This window comes from Lissotriton vulgaris, chromosome 2_1 (genome assembly GCF_964263255.1).
Source record: "Lissotriton vulgaris chromosome 2_1, aLisVul1.2, whole genome shotgun sequence".
In the NCBI taxonomy this organism is placed as follows: Eukaryota; Metazoa; Chordata; class Amphibia; order Caudata; family Salamandridae; genus Lissotriton; species Lissotriton vulgaris.
In genome coordinates this window covers 670753851-670779276 of record NC_141687.1, presented here as the reverse complement: position 1 = coordinate 670779276, position 25426 = coordinate 670753851, and the positions used below count along the sequence as shown (strand labels likewise).

Here is a 25426-nt window from a genome sequence, read left to right as displayed (position 1 = left end):
CACCGTTTGTGGGTTCTGGAAGAATGCCGGCAAATCGATAGTTTGGTTGAGATGAAAATGTGACACCACCTTTGGAAGGAATTTGGGGTTAGTACGTAGCACTACCCTATTTGGATGAATCTGAATGAAAGGCTCTTGTATTGTGAGCGCTTGCAGCTCACTAACACGCCTTAGTGACGTAATACCAATTAGGAAAGCAACTTTCCACGTTAAGAACTGCAGTTCACACGAGTGCATTGGCTCAAATGGTGGTCCCATCAGTCTGGTGAGGACCACATTGAGGTTCCACACCGGAGCTGGCGGTGTTCTTGGGGGGATGACTCGTTTCAGACCTTCAAGAAACGCTTTAATGGCAGGCACCCTGAAGACCGAGAGGTGCTGCCTATTTTGAAGGTAAGCTGCGATGGCGGATAGATGTATCCGAATAGAAGTGAACGCTAGCTTGCACTTATAAAGGTGTAACAGATAGCAAATGATGTTAGGGATAGATGCATCTAGCGGGTTTATGTCATTGTCTGCACAGTAAATGACAAAACGTTTCCATTTTGCGGCATAGCATGCCCTGGTTGACGGCTTCCTCGCCTCCTTGATGATGTTCATGCATTCAGGAGGTAGGTTGAGGTATCCAAACTCTAAGACTTCAGGAGCCAGATCGCTAGGTTGAGCTGTTGCGGATCTGGATGCTGAATTTCTCCATGGTTCTGCGTCAGAAGTCTGGGCGTGAGGCGCAGTCTTTGATGCGGCACCACTGAGAGTTCGAGGAACGTGGTGTACCAGGCTTGGCGCGCCCACGTTGGAGCAACTAGGATGAGTGTCATCGAGTGTTGCCTTAGTTTTCTCGCCACCAGTGGTATCAGAGGTGTCGGGGGAAAAGCGTAAGCAAATTTGCCTGACCAGTTCATCCATATCGCATTGCCCTGCGATTGGGGGTGTGGGAACCTGGCGGCGAAGCTTTGGCATTTTGCGTTCTCCCTTGTGGCGAACAGGTCTATGTCTGGACGACCCCACCTTTGGAAGTACGGCTGGAGTACCGATGGATGTATCTCCCACTCGTGCATTTGATGACTGTATCTGCTGAGCAGATCCGCCATCTGATTGTCCTTCCCTGGGAGGTGTTCTGCCATGAGGAAGAGGTTCCTCTGAATGGCCCACTTCCACATGCTCTGAGCCAGGTGAGACAGCTGTGGTGAGTGGGTGCCTCCCTGCTTTTGGATGTAGTACATCGCGGTCATGTTGTCCGTCCGGACTAACACCACCTTGTTGCACAGATGTACAATGAAGGACTTGAGTGCCATGAAGATCGCCATCAGTTCTAGATAGTTGATGTGCATCTTCTGCTGCTGCGTCGTCCATAGTCCCTGCACCGTGTAAGTGAGCAGATGAGCTCCCCATCCCTGGAGAGATGCGTCCGTTGTCAGGATAACCTGTGGCACTGGCTCCTGGAACAGTCGGCCCTTGCAAAGGTTGTGTGGAGTCCACCAATGCAGAGAGTTGTATGCCCGACTGGTAACCAACACTAGGTCTGTTAATTGTCCCTGAGCCTGTGTCCACTGATTTGCTAAGCACTCCTGGAGCGGGCGCATATGCAACCGTGCGTGAGGGACTATGAAGATGCAGGAGGCCATCATGCCTATCAACTGCATGAACACTCTTGCTGGAAGTGAGTGTCCCGGTCTGAACTTTTGGATTAAAGACTGTATGCCGTCTATCCTGACCTGGTTTGGTTGCGCCTTGGCCGTCAGGGTATTGATTGTTGCACCCAGAAACTGCCGGACATGTGCCGGCTGAAGGTGTGATTTTGGGTAATTCAACGAGAAACCCAGGTCGTGAAGGAGGTGAATGGTAGTCGACATGTCCGCGGCGCACTGCTGTTCCGACCTGGCTTGAACGAGCCAGTCGTCGAGGTAGGGGTAGACATGGATGTTCTGCCTCCTGAGGTGCGCTGCTACTGTCGCCAGACACTTGGTAAACACCCTTGGGGCAGTTGTGACTCCGAAGGGTAGGACTTTGAACTGATAATGCGTGCCCTGGATAGTGAACCTGAGGTACTTTCTGTGGGACGGATGTAGCGGAATGTGGAAATAAGCATCCTTGAGATCTAAGGTTGCTAAGAAGTCTCCTTTGTTTAACATAGGAAGAATCTGTTGCAGTGTAAGCATGTGGAAATGCTCTGACAGTATGTACAGATTGAGGGGACGGAGATCCAGAATTGGTCTGAGAGATCCGTCCTTTTTTGGAATGAGGAAGTACAGGGAATAAACCCCTGTGCCTTCCTCCCCCACTGGCACGAGCTCGATTGCCCCTTTTTGCAGCATCACCAACACTTCCTGCTGCAATAAGTGCAAGTGCTCTGCGGACATAGGTCTTTGCCTTGGTGGAATGTTGGGTGGAGTGGATTTTAACTCTAGACAATAACCGTACTGGATAAGCTGTCGCACCCACCTGTCTGTGGTGATGTTGATCCAGACGGGCAGGAACTGCTGTATTCTCCCCCCGACAGGTGTTAAGTGGTCGGGGGGCAGTGACAGAGAGTAACTGGCTGCTTGTGGCAGAGGAGCGTGAATTGTTGCCTCCTTTGCCGCGTCCTTTGTTGCTGTTTCCTCTGTAGCCCCTCTTGTTTTGTTTGGGGTACGAGGATTGTGCTCCACCTCTAGGGAACTGTGACTGTTGACCCAACTGTCCTCTGGTGACTCCACGGGCACCTGAGCGACGAAAATTATTGCCACGAAACTGCTGTGATTGTAGGGCCCCCATAGATTTAGCAGTTTCAGTGTCTTTTTTAATTTTTTCCAGGGTGGTGTCAACATCTGGACCAAACAGTCTATCCGGATTGACTGGTTGATTAAGTATGGTTGTTTGAATGTCCGGTTTGAACCCCGATATGCGGAGCCAAGCCTGTCTTCTGAGCATGACACTGGTGTTAATGGCCCTAGCGGCCGTGTCCGCGGCATCAAGTGCACACTTTATGGCCGCGTTGGAGATCAGTTGTCCTTCTTGTATAATCATTTTGGTGCCCTCTTGAAACTGCGGAGGCAGGTGTTCCACAATCTGCTCTAGTGTGTCGTAATGTGATCTATCATAACGTGCCAGTAGTGCCTGTGTATTTGCAATACGCCAGAAATTGGCGGCCTGCGCAGCCACTCTTTTGCCTCCTGCCTCTAGCACTTTGGACTCCTTATCCGGGGGAGGAGCTTCACCCGTTGTTTGGGAGTTGGCCCTTTTGCGTGCGTTTGCTACCACCAGGGAGTCAAGCTGCAACTGTCCTCGAATGTATGCAGGGTCTGCAGGCGCTGGTCTGTACTTCTTTTCAATACGTGGGTTGACCACCCTCGCCCTGGTAGGCTCTTTAAAGATGTCCGCAGCATGCTTGAGGACCCCTTTGAGCATAGGCAGTGTCTTTACAGTTCTTTCCGAAACTGAAAAGGTGTCGAATAGAAAGTCTTCCTCAACTGGGTCAGCATGCATGTCCACATCATGATTAGCAGCTGCCCTCTCAATGAGTGCATGAAAACCTGCAGAATCCTCTGTAGGGGATGCACGTGTACTGAAAGTCTGTGGGTCTTGTCCCACATCTTGGGTGCCTTGGTCCCCAATGGCATCATATGAATCTGGCTGTGCATCAGGTTCATTGACTGGGAACGTGTATTGTTCGTCTTCACCATAGCCCTCACTTTCAGAATGGTCTGGAGACGGTGTTGGGCTCCTTCCCAGAGGAGGCTGAATAGGTTCCATGAGGCCTGAGGCGTCCTGTGGAAACTTTTTCTTCTTTAGGGGGATGACATAGGATTCCACTGGCTGCGAAGTGATTTTTCTTTTGTAAAGGGTTAACTTCCCTGTGTCCGCGTCTATGAAACACTCCGAATCTTCTTCTGGGTCGAGCACCTGACCCGAAGATGCCCCTGCCGTCGAAGATTCCGACTTCTTTGGCGTCGATTTCGATGAAAAGGCCTTCGGCACCACTTTTGGCGGTAGAAGGAAGAGGAGTTTACTAGCGGGCTTGACCGGGACGTCTGCCACCCTCTGCGTCGATGGCGTTGGCGTCGACGAAGAAAAAGCCTTCTCCCTAATTCTTTGTAGTGAAGAAGCAACGAGAGATGCGTCGGTGACCGATGTCTTTGGCACCGACGAGGTGGCCTTGCCTTCGGATGCGACGTTCCGTTGGTCTTTTGGAGGGATGGACGGCGCCGACCCCGAGTCCTTGGAGCGATGCGCAGATGTCCCCGTTGGAGCCGGGGCTGTGTCGCTTGCTTTGGCTGGCTTTGCCGGCGCCGGCGCGCTTGTCTTGTGCGTGCCACCCTTTTTAGAGGATCTCTCCTCCGGCGCCGATTTTGACCCTGTGGAATCGCCGTGTTTCTTCGACTTCTGCGGACCTGAGGTCGACGGAGTCGATGAGGCTGCCGGTTTATTTGTTTTTGCTGTTACGACCGCCATCTTAGGGACGATTGAGTCCTTAACTTTCGGTTTCGGTTTCGGGTCGGCCATTTTAGGTGCTGTCGAGACCGTTGCTTTCAGTTTCGGTTTCGAAACCCTCGGCGCAGCAAGTATGTCCGTGGCCGGGCCATCAGGCGGGGCCGTGGCTTGCGCTACAGGGTCTTGGGTAAGGCCGACAGGCGATCCCGCGACCCTCTCCTGATGTCCGTCAACTTCGGGGCATAGCTCGTCCCCTGAGCTATCTTCCGCGGCCCCATAAACCATATCGTCGTCTCCTACCTCGTCGACGTATTCAAGGCCTTGACCCACGACTCCGTCGTCGTCATATTCCGGATCAGCCTCGACCTCCGTCTCAGGCGGGGAGATTTGAAGATGATGGCTCTGGTCCTCCTCTTCTTGGTCGTCGAATATGTTTTCTGGATCCGGGGCCGCCTGTTTGGCCACAAGGCGCACCGCGCGCCGAATCGTGAGAGTCTTCTTCGACCTGAAACTCGCACAGGCCCTGCAACTTCCTTCGTCATGGTCTGGCGAAAGGCATTTATTACAGACCGGGTGCACGTCTATATGTGGGTATTTGGACCCACAGAGCGGACAAAGCTTAAACGGACTCCGCTCCATGTTGGGAACTTGGTGTCGAGTCGCGATGAGAAGGCCTCGATGTCCGAAGAGTAGTAAAAACTCCGCTGATTCCGGCTCCGAGAGACGGAAGAACTCGAGACCGTACGCAAACAATACCGACGTAAAGAACCCAAAGCCTTTTGGCCGTTAAGATTGATGTTTATTCGGTTCCGACGGAGAGACGTCGAGACCGCTTCCGAACCCAATGGCGGAAAAAAACAATCTGGGGATGGAGCCGATGCCCATGCACACTGTAGTCCAGGGGAGGAGCCACCCATCTCAGGATACTTCGAAGACTCTTCCAGGACAACAATGTGCGATCATCCGGACCCAACACTAGGTGGCGATCTAATGCTAAGATATGAATTTAGCAGCCCACATGCCTCGAACATGTTGTTAGATAGTCAGTGCTGGTCTCTCTAGTTTAACCACCCTCCAGGGAACCCTACAACCCTGACATTCCATGGTATCATTAGGTAACCTGACAAGCAGTATACCATACAGTTATGTAATTGTATCCTGACAGTAAGTGTGCTATCTGAACCGTCACAACCATCTCACAGCACTCTTTCGAGGAGAGATTTAATACTACCAAAAATAAAGTGACAAGGCTCTTTTGAGAACAGCAGATGGAATCTAAGGTTTTTACTATCATTTCTCTGGTGGGGATGATATTAATTGAAATATCGTTTCAAAAACGATCAAAGATCTTGTCCAAGTTTCGTTGTAAGGCTGGAGATGGAAACATTATTAACCAATAATAACAGTAAAAACAGTGCAGTTTAATAAGAGTTAAAGATATATCATTATCTTGTCATGTCTTGCCATGAATGAATTCAAACAGCTCTCAAGAGGTTTTAGGACAAAATCAAACATATGGTAACTGGAATGCTTGTTGATTACAGTCCCGGAAATAACCCTTGACTAAAGACGCTGTCAGATCATTTTTAGGTCTTCCTTAGCAGTTTGTTGTGGCCTACTATCTATGAAACAATACACATCATATTCACCCCCCACCCCGCCAAATGGACAGAGATGTACTCCTTTGCCTGAGCATAATTTTCCAATTCACAAAAATGTTATGTAAATTAGGCAGGTCAGATTTTAGGAGTTTACAGAAGCTTAACAGATCTGCAAACTAAGAAGGATGACAGGCCATCACTAATTAAGCAGAGTCTCCAACAGTGGTTGTTTTCGTACAAGTGGCACACTTGCGCACTGAGACCTTAACGATCTTGTGACTTGATTTTTAAAAACATTGGTGCGGTGTTCTGTACTTTCTTATGTACCAATGTTAAGGACTTGAACAAAACTCTTTTCATAATTGCCAGCCAATGCAGGTTGCAAATGCTGGAAGGGCATTATAATAGGGTATGGTCAATGGTATAAAATGTGGCCGATTGATCCAATTTAGCAAGGGCAGCAGCCATGTCCAGATATGTCTTACACCTGAAATCATCCAGCACTGAGCAAGGACCATCGCTGTGCTATGATCAGTTCTAGAACCGGCCTGCTGAGAATGGAGGATAGACTGCAATTCCTTTAAAAGATTGAATTTGGTTAATAAACAATCATCTCAAAATTACTGCCAAAACGGTAGAATCGAAATTGGGCAATCATTGTTTAATTCTGATGCAGAAATAGTGGATTTTTTTCAGTAGATACTTCACCAGTTCAGGGTTTGTTATGATGCATTTGCAAAAAGGATTCTTGAATGGTAAATTTTTGTAGTTCACTGACTCTTCTGAGAGACGTAATAGCTACTAGGAAAGCTACTTTCCAAGTTAGGAATTGCAATTCACATTAATGTAATGGTTCGAAGGGGGGTCCCATTAACCGTGTAAGAACAATGTTTAAGTTCCACACTGGTGAAGGTGGCGATCTAGGAGGGATTATTCTTTTGAGTCCTTCCATAAAAAGCTTTTATAGCAGGTACTCTAAAAAGAGATAGATGTTGCCTATTCTGTAAATATACTGCAATGGCAGCAAGGTGTAGTCTGATAGCCGTGTAAGCTAGATTACACTTTTGAAGGTGTAATAGGTATCCTATGTTGTGTTGAATAGACACATCTAAAGGATTTATGTGGTTGTTTTGACAGTATATTACGAATCGTTTCCACTTAGCAGCATAACATGCTCTAGTAGTGGGACGTCTGGCTTCTTTAATAAGGTTCATGCATTATGGAGGAAGGTTGAGGTAAACAAACTATGACTTCAGGAGACAGATCGCTAGGTTGAGCTGAGCTGGGCCCGGGTGTCTGATCTCTCCATGGTTCTGTGTTAAGAGGCATGGAGATAGGCTTAGTTTTTGGTGTGGTACCACAGATAGTTGCAGCAGCGTAGTGTACCACGGTTGTCTGGCCAAAGTTAGAGCAACTAGAATGAGTGTTAGGGAATGTTGCTGTAGCTTGCGTACCACTAATGGAAGTAGTGGGAGAGGAGGAAAAGCGTACGCAAATTTACCGGACCAGTACATCCATATCGCATTGCCTTTGGACAGCGGGTGTGGATATATGGCGGCGAAGTTTGGGCATTTTGCATTTTCGTGGGTGGCGAAGAGGTCTATCTGAGGTTGTCCTCACATTTGAAAGAACGGTTGAAGAACTTGTGGATGAAGTTCCCACTCGTGGATCTGCGGTGTCTGTCGACTTAGCAGATCTGCCATGGTGTTTTATACTCCTGGAACGTGTTGGGCTAAGAGGAAAATATTTAATGGTATAGCCCATCTCCATATCTGCTGTGCTAACTGAGAGAGCTGCAGGGAGTGTGTATCTCCTTGTTTGTTTATGTAGTACATGGCTGTCATATTGTCTGTGCAGACTAAGACAGCTTTGCCTGATGCTTGTTTTTGGAACGCTTTTAGGGCTAGAAAAACAGCTAGTAACTCCAAGTGGTTGATGTGGAGTAACTTTTGTTGCGGTGTCCACCTGCCTTGCATGGTGTGATGCAGTAGGTGAGCTCCCCAGCCGGAGAGCGATGTGTCCGCTGTCAAGATTATCTGAGGAACTGGCTCTAGGAACGGTCGGTTCTTTGAAAGGTGTTTGGTGCTCCACCATGGCAGAGAGCGATGAGTCCGACTGTCTACCAACACTAATTCTGTTAATTGACCACAAGCCTGGTTCCATTGGCGTGCTAGGCACTCTTGAAGAGGACTCACGTGCAGTCTTGCGTGAGGTACTATAAATATGCAAGATGCCATCATTCTATGAGCTGCATGAACACTTGAGCTGTAAGCGGGTGTTGCAGCTTGAATCTTGTTAGGAGAGTTTGTACACTAGTTATCCTGTTTGGTGAGGGATAGGCTAGTGTTAGTTGGGTGTTTATTGTAGCGCCGAGATATTGTTGTATGTGTGAAGGTTGCAGATGTGACTTAGTGTGATTTACTGTGAATCCCAAGTCGTGAAGCAGTTGAATAGTAGCGTGAGTGTGTTGTACACACTGGCTGTATGAGCTGTCTTTTATGAGCCAGTCATCTAGGTATGGGAAGACGTGAATATGTTGTCTTCTTAAGTGTGCTGCTACTACTGCTGCTAGGCATTTGGTAAACACCCTTGGCGCTGTTGTGACTCCGAATGGGAGCACTTTGAACTGGTAGTGCTGCCCGTCTAGCACAAATCTGAGATATTTTCTGTGCGTCGTGTGGATGGGAATGTGGAAGTAGGCGTCGTTGAGATCTGGAGTGACAAGGAAGTAGTTTTATAACTGGATTGGAAGGACTTGTTGGAGTGTGACCATATGAAAATGATCCGACTTTATGTAAATGTTTAGAGGTGTGAGGTCTAGGATAGGTCTTAGAGATCAGTCGTTGTTTGGGATTAGAAAATATAGGGAGTATTCTCCTTTGTTTTGCTGATGGTTTGGGACTATTTCTATTGCATTTTTCTGCAAAAGGGATATTACTTCCTGTCTGAGCAGTGTTAATTGTTCTTGTGACACTGGACGCTGCTTGGGTGGTATGTTTGGGGGGGGTGGATGTTAGTTCTAGACAATAACCTGATTGAATTATTTGAAGCACCCACCTGTCTGATGTGATGTTTTCCCAGGCTGGCAGGCATTGTTGTAGTCTTCCCCCGACAGGAGTGGAATGGGACGGGGAAGGGAAGGGGAGTCATTGGGCAGGGGTAGAGGCAGAGCGGGAGTTGTTGTTTTGACCTCTGCGTTTATTATTGTTACCCCTGTAACCTCCCCTTTGGTAGCCCTTACTATAGGTGGATTGTGTAGGAGCTTTGTATGAGGTAGAAGGTGTGTCCGAAGAGTATCCTCTGGTGGCACCTCGATAAGATGAGCAGCGAAATTAACATCTGAGAGCCTGCGACTGCAGGGCTCCCATAGATTTGTCTGTATCGGTATCCTTTTTCATTTTTTCAAGTGATACATCTACATTGGGTCCGAATAAATGTTGGTAATCAAAGGGTTGATTAAGCATAGCACTTTGGACTTCAGGTTTGAACCCTGATATGTGTAGCCAGGCATGTCTACGCAATAAGACACTGGTGTTAACTGCCCTGGAGGCAGTGTCAGCTGCATCAAGTGCACACCAAATAGAGGTGTTTGTAATATTTTCCCTTCTTGGATAAGCTCATTTGCTCTATCTTTTTACTTATCAGGGAGGTGTAGCATTAGTGATTCTAATTAGTCATAATGTGCCCCTTCATATCGCCACATGTTTGAAATGAAATGAATGAAATGAATGAAACTTATATAGCGCAAGACTTACCCTGGGGCATCTCAGCGCTTGCTTAGGGAACCCGTCCTGGTATTCCCCTGTGAGATAACCCTGGCAGGGTATCCACATGGTGAAAGCCAGGCATCCCGCCGCGAGGGGCCGTTGTGGAGATTAAGCAAGCTATTGCCCAGAGTCGCAGAGTGTGAACCCGTGAGTCGAGGAGGCACCGGAGCGAGAATTAACGAGTCCGTGGAATTTTGAGCCCAAGACCCGCCGAGGCGGGGAATTGAACCCTGGTCCCGGGCCGAACTCAACTCCAGGTCTGCCGCCTCTAACCCCTGAGCCACACTTCTATTTGCTGCTTGAGACGCAGTTCTTTTCCCTGATGCGGCAAGTAGCTTAGACTCTTTATCTGGTGGGGGAGCTTCACCTGATGTTTGTGAGTTTTCTCTCTTGCATACATTGGAGACTACAATTGAGTCTAGTGGTACTGGACCTTTAATATATGCTGGGTCTGAAGGAGCAGCTTTATATTTTTTCGCTATTCGAGGGTTAATGACCTGAGTTCTGACCAGGTCCTTGAAGACTTCAGGAGCATGCTTAATCACTCCTTTAAGCATTGGTAAAATAGATGAGGACCTTTGTGAATTATCAAAAGGTATCCATTAAAAAGTCTTAATCCACAGGGTCTGTATGCATATCTACTCCATGATATTGCGAGGCTCTGTTTATCAACTGATTAAAACCCATAGTGTCTTCTGGTGGGGAAGGCCTTGAGGGGTATATGTCATCTTGAGTGACATTTGGGACGTCTGGGGTGTTATAATCATCCCACGGGTCAGGTGAGCCTGGAGGAATAGATGGATTATCTAGGTTATCCCCTATACCATCAGAGCTATCATCTCTATTGTCATCGTCTGGTATGATAGAGGATGTAGGGGAATGTTGTGATAGGGGAGCAGGTGGTGATGGTATAGGTGTAGGAGAAGGGTAAGGAGGTCTTAAAGGAGAGGTAGCCATGTCCTTTTTTCTTTGAATGAGGAGCTGGCGCTGGTGTATCCAGTGGTCGCTTTTTTGAAGCTAAAGTTAGCTGACCAGCGATTGGGTCTTTAGCTGGAGTCTTTTGTACAGGGTCTGGATGAAATAAGTCCTCTGTCGGAGGCCGATCTTTTGGTGCGGAGGGAGGTTTCTGCACTTAAGCGGTTTCTTTTGTTTTTTTTGGCAATGTCTGTAACCGGAGAATCAGGAGTCTTTTTCGGCTCCAATGATTTTTATGGCTCTGGTATGTTTTTGGGATCCGATGTTTTTTTCGTTTCCGGTGGTCTTTTTGAATCCGAAGCAGGTTTGCTTGGTTCCGACCTGGGTTTCGGTGCCGAAGGAGTAGCGGTGTGCTTCGGCACCGGTGGTTTGGATGTCGGCGGGGCCAGTAATGTTGTCTTTTTCGGTGCCGGTAGGTGTGTGCCAGCACCGTGGGAAGACAGACTCGAGCTTAGTTAGCTTCTTAGCCGGGCCTGAAGGTGGGGCAGTAGAAGCAGTGTGTCGGTGTGCGCCCGAAGGCGAGAGTGTGACCGGGACCTTCTTTGGATGTGTCGGGGTCGACGGTTTTACTTACGTCCTGCTGTGCTGGAGTGATGTCCTTGACTTCTGAATCTTCTGCCTCGGAGTTGCAGTCAACGTCGTGTTGTTCTGGGGTGTCGACGCCTTCTTGAAAGATGTCGTCCAGAATCGGAGCTGAAGATTGAGCCATTGTTCTCCTAGCTCTTCGGTACCGGATAGTCTTTTTGGAGCGGAAAGAGGCACAAGCGGAACAGTCTCTGGCCTTGTGCTGTGGGGAGAGGCAAAGGTTACACACTTCATGAAGGTCGATGAAACTTCGACCCACATTGAGGACACTTTTTAAATGGCGTCCTTTCCATGAGCTGGAGTCGAGGCCTAGTTAGGCCAGAAGGCCGTCGACCATGACTGGAATCGAAATCTTCAGTGTTGAAGAGTAGCGTCGACAGCAAAAAGCGTTCAAAACTAATTTTCTTTAAGTTGGTGACGATTGTGCGCCTAAGGAAAACGGTTCCAACACGGAGCGGTGGAAACACATCCGAGCCCGGTGGCGGAAAAAAAAAATCTGGGGATGGAGCCGATGCCCATGCGCATCATCATCCAAAGGAGGAGTCACCTATCTCGTGACTGCCAAAGACTTTTCTACAACAAAACAAACTTCAAACATCCGGGCCCAACACTAGGTGGCCATCTATGCACAGTGTGTAATCTGCACTCATATGCCTCGAACACTCAATTCTAAAGGTAGGGATTGCATGTTGGCCATTTGATTGTAAATATTAAGCTTGTAACACTCCAGCAGCAGACAACTGGAGAGCTGCAACATGATCAGCAGATCTTCAAGACAGTCTGCCACATGTGCTGGTGCGCATGTTGCAGCACTTCAGTTGTCTGCTGCTGGGGTGCTTCCCAAGAAGGATACTACTTTCCATCAACCACGGCCTAGAAGGGTCTGGTATTGTTCTAAAGTCTAAAGTCTATGAACAGCATGTAATTTACAATAACAAATTTGGCAAACCGAAAGCCTGTAGTTTTGTAGCGTCACATGCAAACCTACCTGCCTCCCCTGTGACTATAAAGCACTAACTAGATAGTTACAAAAAAATCCATGACACGCAGATGCACATGCAGCAGGTTTCTGATAGGGAAATAAATAGGAAATAATCAAGAGAGGACTCTGCATGCTGTTGCATTGAAGTGTTCTGGCAGGGAGACAATGAATCATTCTGCACAAGCTTGTTAATAAACTGTATTAATGTAACCTTAAAACTAGGTGGTAGCAGTATACACAACATATGTATCCACACTATGAACTGCAAAAATAGCTAAGTCACATTTTACTTCTTTGGTGCACACTCCTTTGAAGATGTGTGGACACAATGAAGATTTATTAAAATGTAAATACCGCTAGATACATTTTTTCCACAGCTCAAGAGAAAGTGTAATTTCAGGGACATATCCTTTTCATCCTTTCAAAATTTGTGTACGTTTCAATGCATTTACACCCTGGATTTTCATCTTTGTTTTATTTTATTTTATGCTTTGGGTCTGGATTATATTCTCATCTTTGGGTTGGTTTATAAAGTGTTCATTAATTGTTGCTGGAGAAATACAGACACATTTATGTGCATCTATAGAACCACAAAGTCACATTCTTAAGTAGCTACATTCTAAGTGTGAAACATTAAACTTTGAAGTGAGTGTGTGTGACAAATTCAAAGGAGATTCATTACAAACTTACCTTCAGTACCTGAAACCTTCTGTTTCTATTAAAAGTTGAGGCTAATACACCTTATTATACAATTATATGGTGCTTAAGTGTTAAACTATAAAGTTATTGCAAGGGTTAACACATTTTGTTTACCTGCTTTGTTCTTTCTGTCAGAAGTATCATCTAAAGCAGACAATGCTGTTGAAATGCTGTTCTGCAGATCACGACCTCCTCCTGAATCTTCATCAGAAGATGAAAATGAAGGCAAAGTTTCCAGATTTTTCTTAGAGCCATCCTCCACGATTTTCTGTGTCTCTGTATGCTCAATATCAAGAGGAGAAACAGGTGACATCAAAGGCAAATTCTTAAACGGCACATGTTGCAAAAATGGAGCCCTCAGTATAGGGGCAGCAGGCCGTTTAGTCCGACTAGGAACCTTAGGAGGAGGGGAAAGCTTTGGTTCACCTTTTAGAAAATCTAAAAAAGAACCAATAAAGCCAGACTTAACTTCTGGCTGTTGTTCCTCTACCTCTTTAATTTTTTGTCTTATTCTTTCTTGATGTTGAAAACTATCAAAATAGCTGTCTGCAATGTCAGCTGGTGAACAAGGCAGACTTATATCAATTGCTTTTGAAATTTGCCGTTTCACTAGTGGGTCATTTATCGTCTGTTTCTGATTTGCATTCTCATCATCCGGAACACATTTGTTTGAAAGATGTGATGTTTCTTGATTTGTTTGAATGTTACTGGGTGCTGTATCTTTGTTATCGTCCTCTGTGGTATTACCAGAATTATTGCATGATGGTGGGTCAGTGCTTTTGGGGGTTAAAATGTTAGTTTCGTTATTAGCTACATTATCATTGTCAATGCACCTATTAAAATCATTATCAGACACAGACGTCTCTTCTCGTAGACTGTTGCCACATGAATAGTTTTGATCTTTAATATTGCTGAATGCACAGTCTTGCCCATCACAGTTTCCTTCAGTAATTGAATTAGTAGTTTGCGGTCTGTTAACTGTGGCAGACTTTAGCACATGCTCCTCATTACCTAGTCTATTGGCTGAAGAGGTAATTCCACTACATAAACTTTGATCAGACAGTTCAATGTGTTTTTTAGCGAAGGGAACATTTTTTGAATGAACTGTAGCCACTTGTGAAAGATTTAGCAACATTTGTCCAGCATTCATAGACTCTGCATTTATGCCTTCATGCTTTTCAACTGTGACTTGTGAAGTATTAAAGCTTGGAGAAAGAGGTCTAACATCTGACTGATAGTGAGGTTTTAAATCATTCCCATTTTCCACTGACATATTTTCATTGTTAGAAGCAGCTTTGGCAAACTCCTGTGTGGTTACTCCACAAGCTGCAGCAGTAGCGGCTAAGATATCATCAACATTAGAGAGGATATTCCTTTCATCAGTAAGAAGCATTGACTCATGGAAACACATTGAACTGAGTGAAACAAATTGATTCTTGGAGTCTTGCGTATTTTGATGCCTAAAATGATCTTTTATAGCTTTTTTTTGCTGTTGTATAGACTTTGCAGGCCCAGTAATATCCATCTTCATCATGTCAGAATTTTGAGGCTGTGTCTGGTGCTGAGTCTGTCCTATATTGTTATGAATATCATGAGTTTCCATTTGTAGAAATGGATGGGTTATCTGCTGAGTGCTGTGAATTAATAGCCCTTGAGTTGGAGTCTTTGTTTGTCCAAAGATTGACTGTTGCAGCATTTCTAAATCACACGCAGACTCCAAAAGTGCCTGGGCATTTGGTAAAGTCACCTGCTCAGCTTGTCTTAAAGCAGGAGTCTGAGTTTGTGGAGTGCCAGGAATATTGCCCACATTTTCTTCAATCTTAGTTTCATGCACTTTATTTACAACTTGGCTCTGCTGATTTAACTCTTTACCATGTACCCGCTCATGTGATGTCTGCAATAAGTTAGCTGTGTGTTTCAGGTCAAGGTTGACAATACTATCAATATGACCAATATGTTGGTTAACCGGTGCAACAGAACTAACCATTCTTCCATCCCTTTTTGACCCCTGGAGTGAAAGCCCAATGCCCTGATCATCAATGCGAGAACTGCTTCTAATTACACTCGGAGAATGATATTTCTCCTCGGCCTTAGAAACCCTATATGCCGATTCTGGGTCACCAATTTCATGCTTTGCAAGTCGTCGGGTAGAAGAGTCCAATGAATTATGCTGTTGTAATGCTTGCAAATCTTGCATTTGAAAGTCAGCTTCCTGCTTTGCCGAAGAGTACATACTGGAATGCAATTTTCCTTCATTGGCAAATGTTTTTACATCTGAGTTTATCCTGCTATTAAGCAATGTCTGTGGGCGTGTGGGAGATGTAAACGGAGACTGTGACGTTGGTAAAAATGTCTGAGATTGTGGTGATGTGGATTCCTGTGTTCTAGAACTTTGTGAAGGAGGTATAGAAATATAATTCTGGCTTGGACTAGATGTTGACAAATTCTGAACTCCAGAAGAGGAGGAAAACTGAAGCGAAGGTGACGATGATACATTTTGTCCTGAAGAGTAACTAACTGAAGAGGTAACTGACAAATCAGCATGAGACTGAGATGAATAGTTAATCGGGGACTGGCTAAGTGGAGATAAACCCTGAGATTGACTGGAAGTGTAACTTTGAGATGGGGTAGCAGAAGAAAGGTTTCTTGCTTGATCAGAATAGTTTTCATTTGAGATCGAAGGTAATGAATGCTGCTGACCTGTGGAGTAATTTACTGTTTGACTGTCAGACGTAATGGCTTGCGACTGGGCAGAATATGAATTCATGGTTTTATATAATGAAGGCAGTTTCTCGGATTTGAGGGAAGAGAATGTCTGAGAATCACTAATTGTTGGAATATTCGGTGACTGCGTTGAAATAAAGGTCTGGGACTGGCTTACTGACAGAAGACTTGGCAACTGTGCAGTTGAATAGATCTGTGCTTGGGTAGAGATCACAGAACTCTGACTTTGTGCAGATTTCGCATAGCTTTGAGTCTGCACAGGAAGGACTACACTTTGGGGCTTGGAAGTTTTGGTTGATATTGGAGGTGGTTTCGTAGAACAGTTTTTGCCTTTTGCTGAGGAGAGTGGATAACCAGATGATGGAATTGCAGATGTATATGATTGGGCAAGTTCCACTGTGACTCGAGAAGCCTTCTGCTGTAGTCCACCATTGCTTACCTGAGTAATGTCAGCTAAAGGACTACAGGACAATGTTGACTGTCTTGATGTATCCGGAAAATGTATACCGCTTGCACTAGAAAGATAAGTCTGTAAGGAATGATGTGAACCAGCCAGTTGTGCCTGAACTGACTGTGTACTTGAAGGCCTCTGATGGTGCTTAATAACACTACATTCCCGCTGAAGTACTCTTTCAATGGAGCCTGTTGAACCGGCAAAAACAGCTGGACTGTATGCTTGAGAAACCTGTTGTGCCCCTGCAAGCGCTGAAGGCAACAAACTAAACTGAGGTTGCAAAAGATGTGGTGCAGACTCTTGAGCTGATCGATACGTGGAAGATTGTGGTGGTAGGCTTGATGTTAATACTGAACTTCCAAGACGGTCGAATGTCAATGCTGTTGGAATAGAGCACTGTGAACTTTTCAGCTGCAACAATGGGTCATGAGCTAAAAGACCATTGGATGCAGCACTAAAGGTACCATCTTGAAGTGTTAACGTTGGTGTAGTTGCAAAGTTTCTAGTGCTAAAGGTGCTAGGGTGCTGATAGGCCGAAAGAGCGGAGGTTGGTGGAAATGTTCCTGATGTTGGTAGGGCTCCAGTAACAAAAAGGTCTGCAGTTGAGTGCATCGCTGGAAAATGTAAGGAAAAAAAAAGAAATTATGTACTTGAAAACATGGCTATTATAATGCAACAAACATTACTAACATCAATAAGTTTCAACAACAGCAATTATGGAGAACTGGGTTTGGAAAGAATATAAACATAAAACATACAGCTCGGACAAAAAAAATAATATTTTAGGCATGCACTCCAAAAAGCAGCCATTAAAGTGTAATATTTTTCAAACAAGAGAACACTTCACACGCAGGGGAAAGAGAGAAATTGGTAAATAGGCTGTAGGTTAGGTACACAAAACAAAAGTCAAAACTAGTAAAGAAAAGTTACTTGCTTTTAATTCTACAGATTTATTATGAATTCCTAAAAGTAGAATATTTCTGTGCATGTGCGTGATGCTGGAACACAACTTTTAAAATGTGGGTATTTAGCGGAGCAAACAGTGAAGTTACCATCCCTAAGTGCCCCACATGTGTTTCCAACCCCTTCACAGTAGACTTACATATTGAAGAAGGTGGCAATGAAGTGAATATATGGTAGCTCACCAGCACCATGCGTTGCCTGGAGACACAGAGCCTGCCACTGATTGAGCCTCGGGGGGTGGGGTGACTTGGGCTCCTTTTTGGTCCCCAGCATAGCCGGAGCTGTGGGGACAACGCCTGACATACTGTAACGGCAGTGGTGCCAAAAATATCTGGAAATTTAAGTCAGTTGGCAATTCCAAAAGTTAGAGATTAGGCATTTTGAGCGGCCCATCAGAATTAGCTATTTGCTGCACAACAGGTCAGCACTGGCAAATTGAGGTGAAGAGTTCACCTGAGGCTATCATCACAGATTCCCGTTACGGATGAGCTCTGAAATAGCCATATGTCACTGGTGAGTAACGGCACATCATTTTTATTTGTTGAGATGGTATCTAAAAAAAATAATTAGAAGGGGCAAAATCTGAATTTTTTCCCTGAAGTCTGATAAATGTCTGAGAGGTGAACCAGTGCATTTTGATTCGTGAATGTGCCTCTCTTCCAAGGGAATCTGATGGGTATGCTGGAGACCACCAAAAAGGTTGAGACTACAGCTGTCCCTGTAAGACTTGAAAAAATATGACTCGTAACAAACCTTAAAAAGAATGCCTGGATCAAGAATAATGGTGGTGTAAGACACAGCATCGGAGGCAAAGCAGTGACAAAGATTTAAGGACTACACTATCACACCCCTCGAGCTTTCTTTTCAATCCAACACTTAACATTTGTTGGAATCTTAACAGTTGTGATATGCATATAACTTATTGTTCCTCGTTAGCTTCTCAGGAGTCAATACATCTACATGTTGTAGCCTTTTCACTTCTTGTTGGGCCATGAGCTTTTGTCTGTTGCTTCCTCTCGATTATAGTCAGTAAAAACAGAAACTTAATTCTATTAACCTAATGTGTTTCTTTAACTAAACGATATATTATTGCTGATATCATGTTGTTCATCCTTACACTAGAACAATTCCAAAGTTGTTTTATAGATTTTTCTGCCATGTGTACATGAAAGACTTTAAACTGGCATAAGATTCCATAGATGCAGAATGGAGTATCACATGTGCCAAATTCCAATTTTTTTTTTCCTGAATATGAATGATGTCTTCTTTTTGAAGACACCGCACTTTTAGTAGTATAAACAGGAAAGAGCGTCTTCTTCTGGTCACTGCCAGTCTTGCCTTTTTATTTTGATGTTGAACCAATGTGATCTTGTTACAATTAACTAATATTTTAAATTAGGTTCTTTTTCATAAGACATCGATAATTTTTTAGGTAAATTGTTTTTTGACTGTGTATCTTGTTTAATTAATTCCCATTTGTTATTGAGTATGCATTTTATCTAATTACTCTGAGAAAATCTCATCTCTTATAATAATCTCTCTATTGTTGTTTTCTCCTGAAGTTCTTTTATAATAGTTTGTAAAATATTTCTAAATGTGTCACTCATTTCCTCTAATTGTTGTTCTAATGTATTCTCCTGTGATAAAATGTATTTTAGTATTTGCATTTGAGTGTGCAGTAAATGGTTCTTCATCTGTAGTGGATCAAATGATTGACATTGCAACAAAAAAAAACATTTGCTGGAATCTTAGGCATAACAGTTACAATGTATTTACCTGTAGCAGGTAATAATGCAGGAAACAATTCACCTGGTAGTGAACTATTTACAGAGGCAACTAGTTAAAATGTTTTCATAATTAACAGAAATGTGTTTACATAAATCCTTTGTCTTGTCTAGCTAATACTTTAGAGCTTTTTGGACATACAAGATGTTGAGGGATGTTTCTGCTGGCAAGTATTTGGGGAAAAAATAAACAAGAAAATGGTTTGGTTAATATGAAAATACGAAACAAACTTGAACGGATAAAGCAGGGACACGAGCTTAGGAATTCCTTAATTACGACTCATACCAGTGTATGGCTCATAGGTGCAAAGAGCTTGGTATCACTAATCTCTCTGGGTATTTTTTTTTTTTAAACAGTTTTTATTAGAAACAAAAGCAGCAATAAAGACATTACATCTGCAGCTTAGGCAAAGATGTTCAAGAGATTACAGCATTAACTTTCTTATCATTAATCCGGCAGAAGCCCATGGCAGCATATTCCAACAAATTACAGAACAATCCAGGGTGGGTCACATACATGTTCCCGGGTCAGGAGAATTCAACCAATGTATAACTAGTGCTCATTGACCACAGTGTGTGTCATAGTCTCATCCACATCCTCCTCCAACACCAGAAGTCTTTCCTTCCTCAGTTCAACTGTCGGAGAGACACATATCTCCCCCCTATACTTATTCCAGCGCCACAACTTGTGATCTTATTTACGTGGGAATCCCCTGCTTTTATAAACTGTTTTTTCGGCGATCATGGCCTGATCCATATCTTTTGCCCAATCTCTCAGCAGTGGTAAGGTATCTACGCCCCACTTCTGAGCTATATTTCGTTTCGCTATGATCCACCCCATCGTGGCCCACGATTGCTTGGCTTGCGTGAGGTCCGTTGCCTCCCAGATATTGAGAAGACACAGTGTGGGAGTTGGGAGGATGGACTTGTCACATGTCCTAGTCAATTGTCTGGTAACGTCCTTCCAGTATTGCTGCATGTGAGGGCAGCCCCGTAGGATATGCAGCAATGTTCCCGTTTGGTTACAGTGTCGGGGGCAGAGAGCATAGGGCCGCCTACCTATTCGGTGTAGTAGGGTGGCATCAAAATATACTCGATGAAGAACTTTAAGCTGCACTAGACTAAGTCGCACAGGATTGCAACCTCTCGGGGTGAGGATAACGCTTCTAGCCAGTCTTCATCAGCTAATTCTCCCAATTTACCCTCCCAAGACCCCCTCACCTTCAACATTGGATCGGCTTGATTATTAATCAATTTCTTATATGTGAGCGAGACGGCCTTTCGGGGCATAGGATCCAGCAAGAGCCGGTCCTCCAGGGGAGAGGAGTACGGAAGGGGGGTATCCCCAGGGAGGGCGGAGTCAATGGCATGACCGATTTGGAGGTAGCGAAATTTCTCAGTCGGTGCCAGCTGGTTCTTAGTTTGGCAGTCTGAGAACGATACCTTCTTGCCCTTGACTCACAAATCGCCCACTGTAGAGATCCCTATCATATCCCTTTTGTCAAATCCTGCACAGGCACTAAGCCCCCCCAGGATGTCTGGCTCCCATAGAGGGGCAGCCTTCGGAAGGCGCCCTTGCCAGCCCATCTGCTTCTGCGCTCCGTGCCACACTTCCACCGTAAGCGCTGTAGGGCCGGTCAAGCACAATTTCCTGTGGTTCGTATACAGTGCTCTATTGCAAACTCCTTTCCCTAACAACCAGTGGTCAGTGTGAAAGCTGGGATCATCATGCCGCCTGAACACCCATTGCTTGATGGCAGTCAAGTGTGAAGCTTGATAGTAGAGGCGCAGATCTGGTAGTCCTATACCCCCATCATACCAACCCATAGTAAGCTTGGCCATGGCTATGCAAGGAGGTCTGTTGTCCCATAATAGATCTCGCACTGCATTCAGGCACCGGAAATGGAAGTGTTTTTGAACACGTAGAGAAAGCATGGCAGAGCGAGCATTTTGAATAAGGATGCACGTTCTAACAAGGAAGAGGAAGTGTTTTCCAATGCGTGACATCTGAGCCAAACCACTGTAACGGCCCTAACAGGTTCCATTGAAAAAATAGTTTGGCATCGATAGTGATAAAAATCCCGAAAGCCTTGGGAGGCTACCGGAATATCGTATCCTCGAGGGCTCCCCAGCGGCTGTCCCCAAAGGGGATACATCTGGGATTTTGACTAGTTTATTTGGTACCCAGAGAGTGCTCCAAAACTATAACAATATGCAGTACGCAGTGCAATGAGCGCGTCGGCGAGGCAAGATAAAGCAAGATATTATCCGCATATAGCGATATGTGGTCTTCGTGTTCATTCGTCCATCTAATGCCGCTAATGCCCGGGTCTCCCCTTATCCACACCGCCAGCAGCTCCAAAACCATGGCGAAAAGGAGCGCTGACAACGGGCATCCTTGCCTTGAGCCTCGGCATAGGGGGAAAGAAGTAGAGCGATGATTGTTCAGTGAAACATGAGCCATGGGTTGCGTATATAACAGTTTGACCCACATCATAAATTTGGGTCCGAATCCGACGCGGTCAAGAACTGCGAACAAGTATTCCCACGATATGTAAGTGTGTTTGTATTTACAAAGCGCCTTCTACCCAGAGGTCTCGTAGCGCTGTATTCATACTGCTGTGGAACCCTTCCTGGCTTTCCTGTGAGATGTCCACTCCTGGGCACCCCCAAGGTGAAGCCAGGCATCCTAGCGCTGCTGGGGCCGTTGTGGAGATTAAGCAAGCTATTGCCCAGAGTCACAGAGTGGGGCCCATGATTAGACTAAGCACCGAGACGAGAATTATCAGGTCCGGGAAGGTTGAGTCCAAGAGCCGCCGAGGCAGGAATTGAACCCTGGTCCCGGGCCAGGCCTCTGAATCAGGGTCTGCCGCTCTAACCATTGAGCCAAGCTTCTCCACGCTATGGTGTTGAACGCCATTTTGGCGTCAAGTGCCAGCAGAAGCCATTCTTCTTCTAAAATGGCCATCCAGTCCAATACACCATGCAGACGACGCAGGTTGCGGACAGGTTTTCCGTCCCGGCATGAATCCCGACTGATCGGGATGAATCAAGTCGGTGAGATAGGGGAGCAGACAAGTCGCCAAAAGTTTTGCGAGAATTTTAGCCTCCACCGTAATCAGAGAGATGGGTCGATACGAGGCACACTCATCTACCAGCTTACCGGGTTTATGAATGACTACAATAGTGGCTTCATGAATATCATTCGGAAGGAGGGCTTTCTCGTAACTTTTGTTGTATAGATTTAGTAAATGAGGTGCTAGTTTGAAAGCCATAGGTTTGTACAAGTCGATCGGGAGTCCATTCGGGCCCATTGCTGTTGCCGCGCGAATGTCTTGAATTGCCTTATGAATCTCTTCAACCGACAAGTCAACATCCAACGCCTCCCTATCCTGTTCTGAGAGGCACGTCACTCCGATAGTCGCAAGGAATTTGGTCGCTCTCGAAGCCTGCGAGTCTTGAGGGATACCATATACATTCTTATAGTGGTTTGCAAATGATTCAGCAATTCCCCGTGGATCTGTGATCAGAACATCATCTGATCCCTTAATCGCGCACCTATCTCGCTGATTGTCCCTTACGTTCGAGCCACGCCAGCAACTTGCCAGTGCGTTCCCCTTGTTAATATATACAATGTCGGGTGGCCAGAGCGCGTCTATTGTCGTCTTCTAGGAGCAGTTGCTTATAATCTTGCCTTTTTACGCTAAGGAAGTGTTGAGTGTCAGGGTCCAGGGCCCGAGATATATCAACCTCTAGGCGTAGGACCTTGGCTTCCAGCTCCAACACCAAACGACAGCGTTCAGCCCTGTGACCAACCATCGCCGATAGTGCCTTTGATTACTGCACCGTATGCCCTCCAAAGCGTAATGGCAGATTGGACCGAGCCTATATTTTCCTCGAAATAGTAATCAGAGTCCTTCCGAAAGGAGTCTCGTATATGCAGGATCTTGAATGCCCAAGGTTGAATCCGTATCGGGCCAGATTGAGGCAGGCGTTGCACTGGAAGGACCGTCAGCACCGGGGAATGATCCGACACCACCTGCGCCAAGTATCCAGAATTGGAAAAGTCGTATATGTGTTGTGCATGTGTGAATAAGTAGTCAATTTGTGATTGACTGCCGTGTACCCCAGACTGGAACTTAAAGTGTGTGGCACGAGGGTGCGAACACCTCCAGATATCTACCATTCCTAAGGCATCAACAAAGTCCCGTAACGGGGAGCAGCGTGCTGAGTCACTTCTGGGTGGTGATCTATTAAGTTGACCGTCAATCATCAGGTTGAAGTCCCCTCCCCAATATCAGCGTACACACAGGTAGGTTAAGTAAGTGTCCCAACATCTGTCAATGTCAGTTGCTGTAGACCCAGTGGAGCATACAAAGAAACAACATTTAGGACTCTACCCTCCCACATACCTGTGCAAGCTGCGTACCTGCCATGTGGATCCGTCCAGGCATTCCCTATCACTTATGGACAGCCTTTTCGAAGGAGGACCCCCACCCCCCTGGACCCTGTGGTGAAACCTGAGTGAACTACCATTCACTACCCCTTCCTGTCGAGGGCCTGCAAGAGTTGCCAATTAAGTGAGTCTCCTGTAGTAACACCAAGTCAAGCCCATGGCGATGGACATACTGTAGCACAATACCTCTCTTAATTTTATCTCCTAACCCGTTGACGTTCCAGGTTATAAGCGTAAGTCCCTGATCTTTAGCCATATTGTCACAGATATCGGGAGAACGGTATTCATGGAAGACATGTAGCCCCCCCAGGCCCTCCCCTGTCGCCAACTGAGCGACTCCCGGACTGTCAGTGGCCATCTAATTATATTTGAGAACTCCTGCTGCCATCTGTACATAGAAACCAACTAAGCTGTGTATACATGAACACTCATTTTGTCTTGCTGCAAAACACCCCTCAATAGCACCCCCCAACAAATCAAACTCCAGATTACCCTCAGCTCAATAAACATATCCCCTTCCGTGCCTCCCTGCTAAACGGTACCGAAACCGCCCGCCACCCCCAACATGCAGAGTACCTGTCCCCCACCCACAAACAATTCCAGGGCACACGAGTAACCCCACTGCCAATTTGCATAACTCTATACAGACATTTCTCCACCCCCCCAGCACGACCCTACCCCAAAAGCAGTACACAATACAGAGTCTCAGTATGATCTTCGCGAGATGTCGCGTGGTACCCACATTGTCAATAACAGTGCAGTAACAAGTTTCATAAGAAAACCAATCCTTCCCATAACAACCCAACATGTTGAGAGAGTATAGCAATCAGCAACAAAAGCAACTCAATCATGTACTAGGGCAATCCCCTGATGGTAGACAATCCACGCGACATAAGTATCAGGACTCTGCTCTAGTATCCCCCCAGTATTGGATGTGTACGATCCCATGTTCGAGTGGCCATAGTGCCAAGACCATGCTCCACAGAGTTCGTGAGGGCACCAGGAGGACATTGCAATCACACACAGCCTTACCGACCATCGAATCAGCGCCCTCCCGTGGGTCCCTGGGAGTCAGAGTCAGAATGTGGAGGAGATCGTCTCTGTTGGCGTCAGTCTGCGGTGTCATCCGCCGCTTAGAATACCTTCTTTCCTTTCTTTTCGACCGTGCGCCATCCCTCAACAAGTCCCAGGCCTCTTCAGGTCGAGTGAAAAAATATGATTTTTCATTTGCTTCCACTCGAAGCTTGGCGGGGAACATAACTGCATACTTGACCTCTTGATCACGTAGGGCCCATTTCACCTCCAGAAAAATTTGGTGCTGTTTCTGCACTCGCAAAGTGAAATCTGGAAAGAACATGATCTTGCTGTTCTCCAGGGTAAGTGGTGGGGCCGCCCTTGCTGTCTGTAGAATAACATCGCAGTCTCCAAAGTTAAACACCTGCGCCAGCAGTGGCCGAGGGTGCGCACACCAGGCCCCGGGCGGCCTCCAGGCACTCTGGGAGCTCTTTCAATCGTGAAGGATTTGGAGAGTCCTCTGGGTTGTAGATGCTGAAGGACCAGTTCCTCCACAAAAAAGTCTGCCGCCTGCCCCTCCCCGCGTGCTCCGGGACACCAATAATGCGAACATTGTACCATCGCATTCGACCTTTGTAGTCGTCCAGCTGCAGGGCCATCGCCTTGTGGGAAGAGCGGAGATCAGTAATTTGTTTCTTGAGCAGGGTGGTATCAGTAACCAGTTCCTTGGCAGTGCTCTCTACGGTTACTACCCTTTCTGTGATTTTCATCATGTTCACTCAGATCAGTGCCACATCCATGGCCACTTTGTCGATCCGCACCTCAAGGGAGGTCCTTATCACCATTATTGCTACGAGTAGATCCTTATTTGACGGTTCTGTGGTGTCCCTCGGCGTCACTGTCTCCGCACGGCCTACAGTCTGCTGTTTCTGCCAGGCGAACTTCTCTAGCTTGGTCTGGGTCGTCATCAGATTATTACGCCGGACGCCATTGCTTATTGCCCCGGAGACAC

General features: G+C 46.0%; 1 protein-coding gene across 4 annotated transcripts in view; it reads right to left on the bottom strand.

The window, feature by feature from the left end:
• The window catches only part of QSER1 (glutamine and serine rich 1), a 771358-nt gene that overhangs the window by 637939 nt on the left and 107993 nt on the right, over positions 1-25426 (bottom strand). For all 4 annotated transcript variants that reach the window (XM_086955859.1, XM_086955857.1, XM_086955860.1 and 1 more), the window contains one exon: positions 13134-16811. In XM_086955859.1, the coding sequence (XP_086811985.1) occupies positions 13134-16811 (3678 nt within the window). The remainder of the gene's footprint in view (positions 1-13133; positions 16812-25426) is intronic.